General features: G+C 43.9%; 1 protein-coding gene across 6 annotated transcripts in view; it reads right to left on the bottom strand.

Moving 5' to 3' along the window:
- Positions 1-12,967, bottom strand: part of FSTL4 (follistatin like 4) — a 226,010-nt gene that overhangs the window by 102,372 nt on the left and 110,671 nt on the right. For all 6 annotated transcript variants that reach the window (XM_042014623.1, XM_042014627.1, XM_042014629.1 and 3 more), the window contains one exon: positions 3,392-3,582. In XM_042014623.1, coding sequence (XP_041870557.1) covers positions 3,392-3,582 — 191 coding nt within the window. The remainder of the gene's footprint in view (positions 1-3,391; positions 3,583-12,967) is intronic.

The following is a 12,967-nucleotide window of genomic DNA, read 5'->3' as shown; positions in this document are numbered from 1 at the left end:
GGTCTACCAGTAGACAGGAGGCAAAACGACTCTAAATAGTAGGGGATGGGCCATCTGTTGCCATATTTTTGCTCAAAGCAATTCTGTTGTGGAGGACAAACAAATGGGTGCTGCATCGATGAAGGACCATTCTTTCTGGAGAGATTCTCCTTTGGGGTGAATCCCTCTGCAATGAGCCTCCTAAAGATCCACCTCCAGGTCTTAAAAATTACTTTTTACTGCAGCAGTGCAAGTTACCTGCCTTGAATTTTTGCTTGCAGACAAGGTTATAGTGCTAGAGAGACTATTTTTCTTTTAAATAAAACAAAGCAAAGGCACAGCACCAGCTCATCCAGCAGTCAGAGGGAACAAGATGTCACTGCATCATGTTCAGCTCAGCTTCCTCTGCCCATGGGCAATGAAATTCCCATCTTTGGAGGAAATTTAAAGTTGCAGAGAGCTTCAAAATAGAGAGCTAATGCAAATCAATCACAAATCTACCTAATGAGGCAAGAAAAGTTCTGTTAAGACTATAACCTGGGTAATTAAAAATTGCTCATTACCTAAAAAAATGTCTCTTGAAACCTGGGTGGATAAACTGGTCTTGTAAGAGCACATAAAAATCATCTTGTTAAAGAGAAAAATAAACAACTGGCAGGCTACACATTAACTGTGAATCCTGCTGCTGTGAGAGTGCAGAGCAGCCCCACAGATGTGTCCCCAGCCCAGCTGGGACTCAGCCGTGCTGCCACCAAGGGGCCCAAGACCAGAGCCACTCAGCTCAGGATTGAAAGCACTCATGGCTTATCTAAATTGTGCATTAATAGCCAATATTTTGTCTTTTGAGAGGTGATCTCACTGTCAAACCAGCCATGCTGGTGGTCAGATTGTGTGGAGAATGATTGGGTGAGAGGGCTCCTGTCTGAGGCTGAACTTATTCTGGTCCATCAAACTGTAGTGGGCTCCAGATGTTCAGGCACATTTACTGATTTGGTAACAGTGAGAAGAATTAAAATAAGAGTAGCCAAGGTCTGTGTTTGCACTTGTGAGAGAGACCTGGGCTCTAGGCACCTCTGCAAACAAAGCCCTGAGGAACTCTGAGGCAGACCTTACAACTGAGTCTGTGCTCCTTTGCAATGACAATGGCTTCCAGGGTGCCAAACCTTTATTTCCATGAGAGTTTTAAAATCACAGTGAAATAAGTTTCATGTAAAAAGGGCAAAAAAATTTAAGAGTAGAACAGACACTTAGATGTCACTATGTAAAAGCTGGCTTTGAATTCAGATAAAGGTGTTTTCTTATAGCTACCATGTCTTTATGAAAAAAATATTGCCTTCAGAGGTAATATTGGATATATTCATAGCCCCGAGATAATAAGGAAATTTACACTGACACTTTGCATTGTGTGGAAAGTATCGAGCATCCTGTCAACAGCCTGAGGACTAAAATGCAGCACAAACTGTCCTGGAAAGGAGTGAGCTCAGGGAGCAGCAGGCTCGTGCCTGCAACATGCTCTGTGTTCCCTGGGAAGTGAGAGTGCGGATGAGACACTCAAGGGTGAACTTACTCTGAACAACCTGGTCTAGTGGAAGGTGTCCTTGCCTACGGCAGGGGTTGGAATGAGATGAGCTTTTTAAGGTCCCTTCCCACCCAAACCATTCCATAATTTTGTGATGGGACGGCTTTGGAAACTGGAATAGGTCCCAGATAGGACCGGCTTCCAAAAGGCTCTTAAAAGGCATTTGCTTCTAATTCTTTTCCTGGATGATATAATGAAATGGAAAAGACATTTTACAGGACTGTTTTCACAGGTCTGCATGTGCAAAGAGCAAGTTGAAGACACAGAGTACCCAGATCGAGTGCCTGGGATGGCTGTTTGGTTCACTTTACCAATGAGATGAATCCAACAGCATAGCATGCCTGCAATTAGAAATAACAGTTTGTTGGGGTTTTTTGGAAGTTCCCCTTCTGGTTTGGTTTTTTTTTTTCCCCCTCTTGAGGAATTTTCCCATATGTGTTGCCAGGGCGACAAATTGCTGGGTACTTGTGGAGGACAAAGGAGCTAGCCACTGAGGGTGTGGTCCAACAAGCTACTCTCTTTCACCTGGGTGTGTGGGCGGTGGGTGCTCCGGTGTTCAGACTGAGAGAGAGGCTGCTGCCATCTCGTCAGCACTGCAGGCTTTCGGCTGCCTTCTTTCTACCGGAGAAACCCCGGGATTCCCAAACCCACCTTTCCCTGCCCCCGCTGCTGCGTTCGAGCCCTCGCTACTCTGTGGCTCCGCACATCCTGCCTGTCAAGACCCCCCAGGGTTCCCGCTGCAGCTCCAGAGTTCGATCCATCTAGTCTGCCACCCGGGATTTGCGCTCGTCCCTGCCATTCCAGCCTGCTGTTCCCGAGGGTCCAGCCGGACACCGGGATCGGCTGCCCAGGGGTTTGTGAAGCCTTTCTTCCATCCCTTCCCGGGATCCCAGGGCACCAGAGCCGCGGGTTTCCCGAGCTCGCTCCGGAGCGCCCCCTGCAGCCGCGGGGGAACCATCGCACCTGCCCTGCTCACCGGGAGCCGCCAGCGCCCCTGCCGGCTGCGAGCGGAACTGCACCCGAGGGGAAATAGCCTGACAGCCGAGAAGGCTGGGACTGGGTTTGTGTTTGCTGTTACTGCCATAGTTATTATTGTTTTTTTGCCTTGTTATACACATATATATATATACATACATACATATATTAATAAAGAACTGTTATTCCTGTTCCTCATATCTTTGCCTGAAAGCCCCTTAATTTCGAAATTATAATAATTCAGAGGGAAGGGGGTTGCATTTTCTTTTCCATTTCAAGGGAGACTCCTGCCTTCCTTGGCAGACACCTGTCTTTCAAACCAAGACACAGTTTTTTCAAACTCTCACCTTTTCTATCAAGTTCTGCTAATCAACATTTCAGCATTTGCCCAGGGATTTTGGGACAATAAACCTGTTGAAAAACATTCCAACTTTGCTGTCACATTACTCTGTGCTAATGCCCAGTCCAGAAGGCAGGGAGGAAGAATTAAGAGATTTCTGCCTAACTTACATGCACCTAAAAAATCTAAATTCATTCTCCCCAAGCCAGCTAACCGGAAATACTTCAGATGTCAGTTAGCAGAGCAAGGATTAGTATCTATTTTGAGAAGTATGGATGGGGCTGGAAAACTGCCATGGTTTTTGTTTGGAGATGAGCTTCAAACGTTTGAGACAACACTGACTCCTGGGAGATGCAGAGAGAGACTCACTGACTGTGTTAGATTTTCCTCCTTTACCTGCTGCTGACTGGACAGGTACAAATGACCATTCCCACACGAGTGCTGTTGTATTACATTCAATTCACACTTCGAATGAAAATCCACTTCATAATTCCATTTTCACTGAACAATAAACCCACCTGAGTAAGTTCAGAGCTGCTGAGATGCCCGTCACTGTTTAGATCCAAGTGCTTAAACAGCTCTTCAATTAGGAAGCGCTTCTGGGCTACTCTGTCCTTGGCCAAGCTGCTTGACGGGCTCGGCCGGCGAGCCTGCAGGTCCAGCAGGATGCTCTTGAGCCGGCTGTAGTCTGCCATTGTGCAGGTGTCACCTGAGAGATAAGACAGCATTACTGAAGCACATGCATTTACCTTGATCTTTTCAAAGGACTGAGGTCCTAAGGGGAAAAATTAGGCACATCTGTCTGCATATTCAGCCCCACTCAGCTCTGCACTTGAGGAGCTCCTGTAGTCGATACCTTTTGTAATAGCTGGCAGATTTTCTAATTACTGCTGTCAGGGATACTCTCCAGCATTTTACCTTCCAGATTTTATAGGACTTCAGTTACAGACTTCCACACTCAGGTTTGTAACTCCCACAAATATTAAATTGGCTTTATGCTTTTCTATATGAATAAATTTATCCTATAAAGTAAAAAATAAACCTGCACAAGCTGATGTTTAGAAAGTTCCACTAATGTAAATGGTACCTCAGAGTGTCACCCTATGCCGAAAATGGGGCTGATCTCAAGGAACCCTTGGAGGCAGCCTGGGGTGGTGGAGGTCAGAGGAAGGACAGTGAGGAGTGCAGGGCTGCAGGGAGCCCCTGCAGCTGGGGTGTCACTGGTGCCTGCTCTCATCACCCCACTGCAGGCTGAATTAAACACTGTCCTCAGCCCCTGAACAGGGGAAAAAGGTTACTATCAGGGAAAAGCCCTCAAGCCACTCTCCCTGAAGTGATTCTGGCTTGGCTGAAGAAATCAGATTGAACCCTCCTGACCCTGAAAACTCATGCTGTGCCTGCAACATCCAGCTCTCCCACAGCTCTTCTCCTCAATGAAACACATTCACATGCATGGAGTGCTGTAAGATATTATGACCCTTTTCTGCTCATCTGTTGTCTGGCAGAGTTCAGCAGAATGAGAAATGGCAACTGTCTTTTTGTGCAAATCTGTTTGCTTTAGTGCAGAGCATAGCGGATGGTGCCTTGCAGGAGCCTTGGAGCAGACCTCTTGAGCACCCTCAGGCTCCAACTGTCCCACACTCTATTGGTATCAACCATATCCCACCAACAGCATCAACACGTTCAGCTGCTCCCCTCAGATGTCCTTATGTCCATAATGTAATTTCCCTATAATGTAAATAGCCTTATTCTCTGCAATACTGGTTTTAAAACAAACTTTTTAAAATCCCATCACTGATCCTGTTGGATTAAATCTAAGACTTTATCTTAAATCTAAGAGAACATGGTCCTGCCTCAGTTTAAGGGATAATGCCCTTGTAGATCAGCTCCCCAAAGATTCTAAACATTATTCCTCTGAAAAATAACAAAGACTCTGGCACACTGACAACTAATGTTCCTGTCCTTTTCTTGCTGAGCTGCAACATTTTGGACCTCTTGGTCCCACTCCAACCAAAACCCAATTAAAATTCCAGGTGGGAGGCATTTCTCTGATAGCAAACCCATTTACTGTCAAGTTGGTTTTTTTTTTTTCACCCTTCATATTTTGTGCTCACAACTTCAAAAGCACCGTGACTTGAGAAGGTGAGAGAAGACACAGGTTGAACATGTGCTCATGCTCAGGTCAGTGCCCTCCTGCTAAATGAACAAGAACTGCAAGACAAGGCTTATTTCCTATCCTGAATTCAGTTCCATCTAGTTTGGAGAGTTTCTTGCTGCTCAGGGATATTAAGTAGCTGATAAATTTTTCCTTCCCTCTAAACAACCTCCAAAAAGCATTGGGTCCCACATGGGATCAGTCTTGTTTTACAGAAAAAACAAGGCTATTCAGCTACTATTAGTTGTGTTTATTATTCTTGACTTCTTTTTCCCAACCATGTCATTTGATGGTTTGTGAAGGCAGTATGAATTTTTTTTTCATTCAATCACCAGCTTATTTAAGAGTAAAACTTATTACTGTATCCATTTAATCAAGCTATTCTGTTGCAAATACTGTTTCAGCTACTGCAATAATATTTCTTCTCTGAGCTGGAGTTTTATTTTCAGTTAAAAGTTAATCCCAGAAAAGTATCTAGGGCTAATGAAGATAGGGAAAGCGATTTAATTTGCTTCCACTTCTGTTTCTGCTTTGGAGTTTCCATTAGTGAGCACCAGCACAGCTACAGGCAACATGCACGGTGACACCTGGGTGGGCTAACCCACTTACACTGTGCTCCCTGCAAGCACACACCAAAGAAATTCTTCCTTTACACCCTCCAGAAGTTTTGTTTTCAGCACCTGGGACTATCTTTGCACATATTTGCTGTTACCTGGGCAGGGCTTTCCCAGCCTTCCTCCCTCAATCCCAGCACTAAACCATGTCCCCAAGTGTCACATCTACATGGGGTTTTTTTTCACACTTGCAGGGATCGTGACTCCACCACTATCCTGGGCAGACTGGAGTCAATCCTTTCAGTGAAGAATTTTTTCTTAATACTCAACCTAAGCCTCCCTGGTACAACTTGAAGCCATTTCATCTCATCCTCTCATTTACTACTTGGGTGAAGAGATCTCTTGGCTACAATCACCTTTCAAGTAGTTACAGAGAGTGAGAAGGACCCCCTGCGCCTCCTTGTCTCAGGCTGAATCCCCCAGCTCCCTCAAGCATGGTGTGAGCCAGGAGACAGTGAACTCCTTTCACTAAATTACAACCCTCCTGGATTTTTCCACGCTCAGAAAACAAAGCTACCACAAAACTGCTTTTCTTGAAAAAGTACACACTGATCTGGGCTGCAAGCCAGCCCAAGGTAAATGTGTGCACTTGGGGATGTTCAGTGGGTTACAGCCATGCTGCAGCTTCCAGGCAAGTGTGATGGGCACTAAGAGTGAAATAAAGGAAAGCACAGAAGGACACAGCTGGTGACAGCCACTGGCAACAGTTCCCAAATCCTGCTATAAACACACAATACGTTTTTCCCCATCACACTGTTGCTGTGTTCAGGATCACGGATGCAGCAGACCCCCATCTTGCACAGGTGAGGCCAGTCCATGATGAACACATCAAAGAAAACCAGCAGTAAGACAATTATGTCTCTTATTTAAAAAATAAGTCCAATTTCACATGTAGTTAACATATGCTGCAGGCAGAAAGTCAGAAGGTGCTTCTGGTCCCTGTCAAAACTGGCCCAAAATCTCATTACCTTCACTTTCCTCTGGAGAAAACCACTCTCCAGCTCTGTTGGAAGTGGATCCCAAGCCTCTCTCCACAGTGTGGATGTGACAGACTGAATGGGTCTCACACCTTTGCACGTTTTCCCTGGCATCCCAGACATCTGAGGGCTGCAGTGACGCACAAGCAGTTGGTCAGACCAGCAGTGCTGAGCTGTTTAGCAGCATGCAACGAGTAAAAGCAATAAAGTTCTGTCCCAGGGTGTGAGATTGATAATTTGCTTCTTTGACTGAACTAAAAGATCTATAGAAAATGCACTACAACTGTAATATATATATGCATATAAATATATATGTATAATTTATATACTTATTCTTACTGTAGTGGAAGAACAGAGGGAAAATTACTCCAGGTGAAAGGAAGTACTCTGACCTGAAACTGTAACTTTATCCTAAGTCTGGCCAAAGTGTTAGCTCAGAAATTATCTATGCTTGGGACATCTGAGCTGATGTGTTGCTGCACAACCCAGATCTAATGCTATTTATTTCAAACAAATTAAGACACTGCAGTGACCAGACATGGATGCTGGGGGCATCCTAGAAAAGACACTGCCTGCTCAGCCAAGTTAGGGAGGAGACACATTCAGGCAACGTGAAACATACAGGAAGCCAATGCCAAAGACAGCAAGATTCTTCTGTAGCAAAGATCCTCCTCCTCATTTACTAGGCATTATTATTCCATCTTTTAACCTATGTTTCCTAGAGACTGCTGGCACTGAGCTGGTTTACAGGTCCCGGAGCGCAAAGCTTTGTATTTTCTCTCCTTCCCTTCCACCCTCTCCTGCTGTCCTGACATGTGTAATCTTCTTATGCTGTGCCAAGGATCTACCAACTTTATCTACTAAATACTGTCTCTTTAGGCTTCTGCCACCTCTTGTTCTGTTCTTCCAGGTATTATAAACATGACTGTTAAGCAAAAAGAATGTCAGAAAAGCTGTCTGTGTGCCCTCTCACTTATTCCCATTCTTCTCTCTCTCTGCTGACTGCCCCCAACAGCTTCCTTTGCAACATAAAGAACAAAAAAACCCAGTTTCCTTTGCTCATCATTAGCAGTTTATCTCATCTCAGGCTGCTCTCCTTGGTAGGTCCTGCTAATGGATGTCTCTCAGCTTGGTTTCCTTGTTAGGGCTTCCTGGGGACTTGGATTCTGCTCACCATTGCAACCCGCGTTGGGAGGTTTAGGTTGGATATTAGGAAAAGGTTCTTCCCCCAGAGGGTGGCTGGGCACTGGAACAGGCTCCCCAGGGAATGGTCACAGCACCAAACCTGACAGAACCCAAGGAGCATTTGGTCAATGCTCTCAGGCACAGGGTGGGATTTCTGGGGTTATCCTGTGCAGGGCCAGGAGCTGGACTTGATGATCCTTGTGGGTTCCTTCTAACTCAGGATTTTCTGATTCTATGATTTTAGCTGACCATCACTGCTCTTCAGAGATGGGTTTTGAAGGGTTCCTTCCCTTTCCTGTTTCTGAATATCAGAAATGCCACCACATGCGTTCCAGGTGCCTGTATGGTACTGCCAGCTGACCCCCTGCGTGTACTCAGGCACCATCCCCACCCCACAACTGGGGAAGCAACACACAGAGAGACTCCCATGCAAATTCTGGATGAGCTAAAACTGCTATTCTGTCATGCCCTAAACTGATTCTCCAATTGTAGTCCATTATTTCCCCCTTCATGCTGGGGAAGATCTCCAAAGAAACAAGCCCTTCTTATCAGTTTAGAGCATTTTCAAACCCAGTGAAGCCTGGAACTGTTTGAATTAAAACCAACAATAACAAAAAAAAACCCAACAAACCCCCAAAAAACAACAACAACAAAAAAGGAGACAGGGAAAGAAAAACAGTAAGACAGAAGATGAGTAAAAGAAAAATCCAGCATATGAAGGTCTGATTGCTAAAATGTGGCAAATAACTGTCACATTTAAATGCTCTGCTCACTCCAAGCAATGCTGCTTCTTGCTCTGTTTTGCAGCAGCGACGTAATTCATCCTGTTTAGCACTTCTGCATGCTTTGGCAGATAAAATATTGATCAGCTTGCCAAGAAACACAGAATGCCATTCCGTTTTTATGTCAGAACTCAGTAATGAACTACATTTATCAAGAGCATCCTCCCTGTAAAAGGTCAGTGGTGAATGTGGCTAAATTGTGATGACAGATCATTAATCCAGCTCCCTCAATAATTGTCCTCTTTAAAAATTTTACTCCTGGTTTCTGTGAATTGCTGCAGCATTTTGCACTTGGATCCCACAGCAATCTTCAACCCAGTTCTGACTAAAAGCAGATAATGGAGGAGCAGCAAGGCTGGAGATGAAAGTGTCCTTCAAAGGAATGTAGGGTACAAAATAAAAATAAACTGAGGAAGTGCAGAGCTTGCTTTGATGGGGAAACTAATCTCCCAGTGAAATATTACTGTGCAAGGTGCCTTACAATGCAATGATTACTCGAAATGTCAGTACTTCTTTAAATATCAAAAATAATTTGATAACACCTACAGAGCACCAATTTCTGAGACCTTGGTGTGCAGATCACCTGAGAGTAGATGTGAGCCTAAACACACACAGAAGTCTTCAGAGGATTTGAGTCCAGTCAGTTCCTGAGCTATTTCTGAGCTAAACTACACAGGCTGCAAGAATGGCTGGTGGCACCTGCAGCTCTTCCTAAAACCAGTGAGAGAAGCTGTGCAGCCATTAGCATCCAGGCTGAGAGTGTGCGATTATTAAGACACACACAAAGAGGCATACACAGAGATTCAAACTTCTTGTGACTCTTCAAAAACTCTGCAGAAGTTTCCCTGAGTGGCATCTCCACACAGCTGGAGCACGGGTACCCAGTCCATATGCTCTCACATCTGGCCTCCAGACCTTGAAAATCTGTAAATGTGTTGCCAATCCCAACAAAGGATTAGACTCAGTGTGTTATCACTGCAAGTGAGATAGGACATAACAACCAGGCATCCCATGCAGAGCTCCCAGCCCTGTTTGGCTCCTGGATCCCACCATCACCTGCCTGAAATCCACCCACCACAGCAGGACAGTGCTCCTGCTCACTGTCCCCATGGATGATAACAACCCAGTACAAATAACCCACCACTGAAGAGGGAACTCCAGTGGCACTAATTTTCAGGGCAACCCTTCACCACCACCAAATGGGGTAACAAAGAGCAGTTTGGAGCAGGCTGAAGAGTGTAATTTCCAAGGCAGGAAGCATTGGGGGTGTAATTTTATTTGACAGTTCCTCTCAGACCATGCTGACTATTTTCAGCTGTTCCTATGGCAGTTTTCAAGCTTCAGGAAGAAATTCAGTGCAGGAGATGAGAGCACTAAGCTTTGTTTTCTCATCCATATCCATAGGGCAAAAAAGATATGGTTACTGAAAATAACATTTCTAGAAAAAATTAAAGGGGTTGGAGAAAAGTTCTGTTTTCAAAACAGCCCATCCTTTACTGTGCTTCACTCAGGCTTTATCTGGCACTGTTAGAAGGATCAGAAAATTACTAAACTAAAATGTTATGAATTTATTTCTGAGTGTGGCTCCTTAATTCATGTGCCATTTATGGCAAAATTCCTCATCAGCACCAGCCCATTTTCCTGCATACAAAATGAAAGTGTTGGCATGCTGAACAGTGGAAATGTGGTCCCAAAACATCAGACTGCTGAACCTGAGTGAGACATTATGTGAACTCTTTACCCCAATGATCTATTGCCTCATGGCCTGTTTGACATGACAGAACAGGTTTACATGGGGACAGGAAAATTAAAGATGACTTCAGTTCTTCAGGGGTCTCCTTGCAAATCCCCATTCTGCCATGCAAATTTTTTATCTGTCTCTTTCTATCTGTCTTCTTCTTCCTTTAATTGCTTGTTTCTGCACATGCATGGAGAAGTTGGCTAGACTTGCCTCCTAATTTTCCTGTGTAGTTGCAAAGAAGCAAATAACTGCTTTTCTCAATAGTTTACATGAACAGACTCCTCTGAGCAAGTGCAGCTGCAGGAGGAGAACATCAAGAAACCTTTTTGGAATTGACAATTTCTTCCAATTGAGAGCTATCTGTGAGTTTTGAATCTTCCCAACTCTGATTTTTATAGGTTGTAAGTACTACAGGTTGGATATTAGGAAAAAATTCTCCATTGAAAGAGTGGTTAAGCCTTGGAAAAGGCTGCTCAGGAAAGTGGCAGAGTTACCATCCCTGAAAGTGTTTAAAAAATGAGCAGATGTAGCACTTTGCAATGGGAGAGTGGTAATGGTGATATTTAGTTGACGGTTGGACTTTATGATCTTGGAGGTCCTTTCCAACCTTAATGATTCCACGATTCTATACAAGGTCTGAGCAAACCAATTTAGGATGAAGAGAAATTAACCCAAATCTTAATCTATAAAAATTCGTGATAACAACCATTTAACTTCTGATCATTCAGAGAAAGCTTCCTATAAAATACCAGGCTGTGTTCTGCAGCAATTACACTGCAAGTAACCCCACTGCAGTCTTCCTATAACACCTGATAATAACACAGGGAGCGTTCTGCCTCCAAACATCACTGAAGACCATCACTGTGCACAAAGGAAGCCACACACCACAGATGTGACATTTAGGCAACGCTGCTAATTACATCCTGTTCTCTCACAGCACTACCTGCCTGCCTCCTTTACACACAGCCAAACCCCTCAAAGGCTGAGTACCTGTTTTATTCCTGATCTGAATTTACAGGTTAAATGAAACTCTGGTTAAGTTCCCACTAAGAGGAGCAGATGTTTAACATCATGCAAATTCATGAACATCCTTCAGCTGCCTCTGCTGAAAAAATTCAATTAACAATAAAAATCCAAACTAACTTGCTTATCTTAGGGATGTGTTTCAGCTAATAAGATGTACATTTATCAGGTATCCATATATAATTTAGCAGCAATTGGGAGCTCACCAAATTTATCACAGAAATGGAATGGAATATATGCCATGAAGTAGATACTATTAAACAATAGACATTTACAATCTGGAAGAGTTAAAGCTTGCCTCAGTGTATATTTGTTTCAATATTTCATTTTATTACAAGAAAAAGCACCCATCTATTACTCTGTGAGTTTTAAAAATATATTAAAAACGTACAGCATGAGAATATTAATTCCCAGGTCTATAAACAAAAACTCTATTCCTATCTTAAACAATTACCTTCCAAACTGCATAAAGCTAAATGAATAGTATGCCTCAGCCCCAAATGCACAGGAAGAGGTGGACAGATTTGCAGCCTTTCTTGGGAAGCCCAAGAATTACAACTTGGTTTGCCAAGTCCAAAGGCAAGTTCTAGATTTGTGTCCTGCCTGGAAGGGAGTAGGAGCAGCCCCAGGAAGGGGGGCAAAAGGAAGCCTGCAGGTGGGAAAACACATGATAAATGTAATTTATCAAGCACCTATCACCACCTAGGCAGTGTGCCACAGATTTATAGATTTTTAAAGCCAGGAGGGATTATGTGCACACTCTGACCTCCTGCACCGAATTCAACACGATTTTCCCTGCAGCAGCTCCATAATTTGTTTGCTCTATAACACACCACCCAGGAAGGCTACCAGGCCTGATTTAAGCATCTAAGAGCAATTTTTCAAATGATTGCTTAGTCTCAGTGGGCAAACATAATTTATTTTTAATTTGTTTAGCTTCAAGTTCCATCCACTGAATTTTGTTACGCATATATCTGGTACATCAAACCGTAAGTCTCATATTCCACATGTCACCATCCCAGGTCTACTCTGCTGTTGTGCTCTTCTCATGTGCTCTTCTCATGAGGAGCTGTGGGATACAATGGCTCTCACTAAGGCAGATCACACTCTAAATGACTGGGTTTTCTATATTTTCTGGGAATTTTATCATCCCATGGTTGGCAACAAAATGACTGTGGCCATGTTTGCAAGAAGCTTTGGCTTCTCGTCAGCAGTGGGTGGCTTTTCCACAATTCAGTGCCTACCCCCTGGGCTGGCTCAAGACCCTCCCTGGTACTACAAGGTGAGGCTGCACTGCCCACAAAGAGCCCAAACACATTCCCAAGCCAGGGATTTCTAGGTGATTTGATGGATGATTGCTCTCATTCCACCAGAACATCTCTCCCAAAGATCCACTCAGACAGCACTCCCAAACACTATTTAGCATAAAGATGTAACTAACAGCAATGCCTGGGCTGGGAAAGCATAAAAGCAAACAAGGCTATTCTGATTATATTTGCTGCCTGCTGAGTATTAACCCTTACTTTTCTGTTAAAAATTTAAAAATTATTGTCAAACCAGAGGGAAGAAACAATGTCATGAACATCAATGCAGATGAAGGAACACCATGCAGTCAAG

Source organism: Corvus kubaryi, unplaced genomic scaffold (assembly GCF_017639235.1).
Source record: "Corvus kubaryi isolate FWS band 111438036 unplaced genomic scaffold, C.kubaryi_AGA036_p1.0 split2-37374, whole genome shotgun sequence".
Lineage (NCBI taxonomy): Eukaryota > Metazoa > Chordata > Aves > Passeriformes > Corvidae > Corvus > Corvus kubaryi.
The sequence above is the reverse complement of the archived record's forward strand: the minus strand, read 5'-3'. Positions and strand labels throughout refer to the sequence as shown.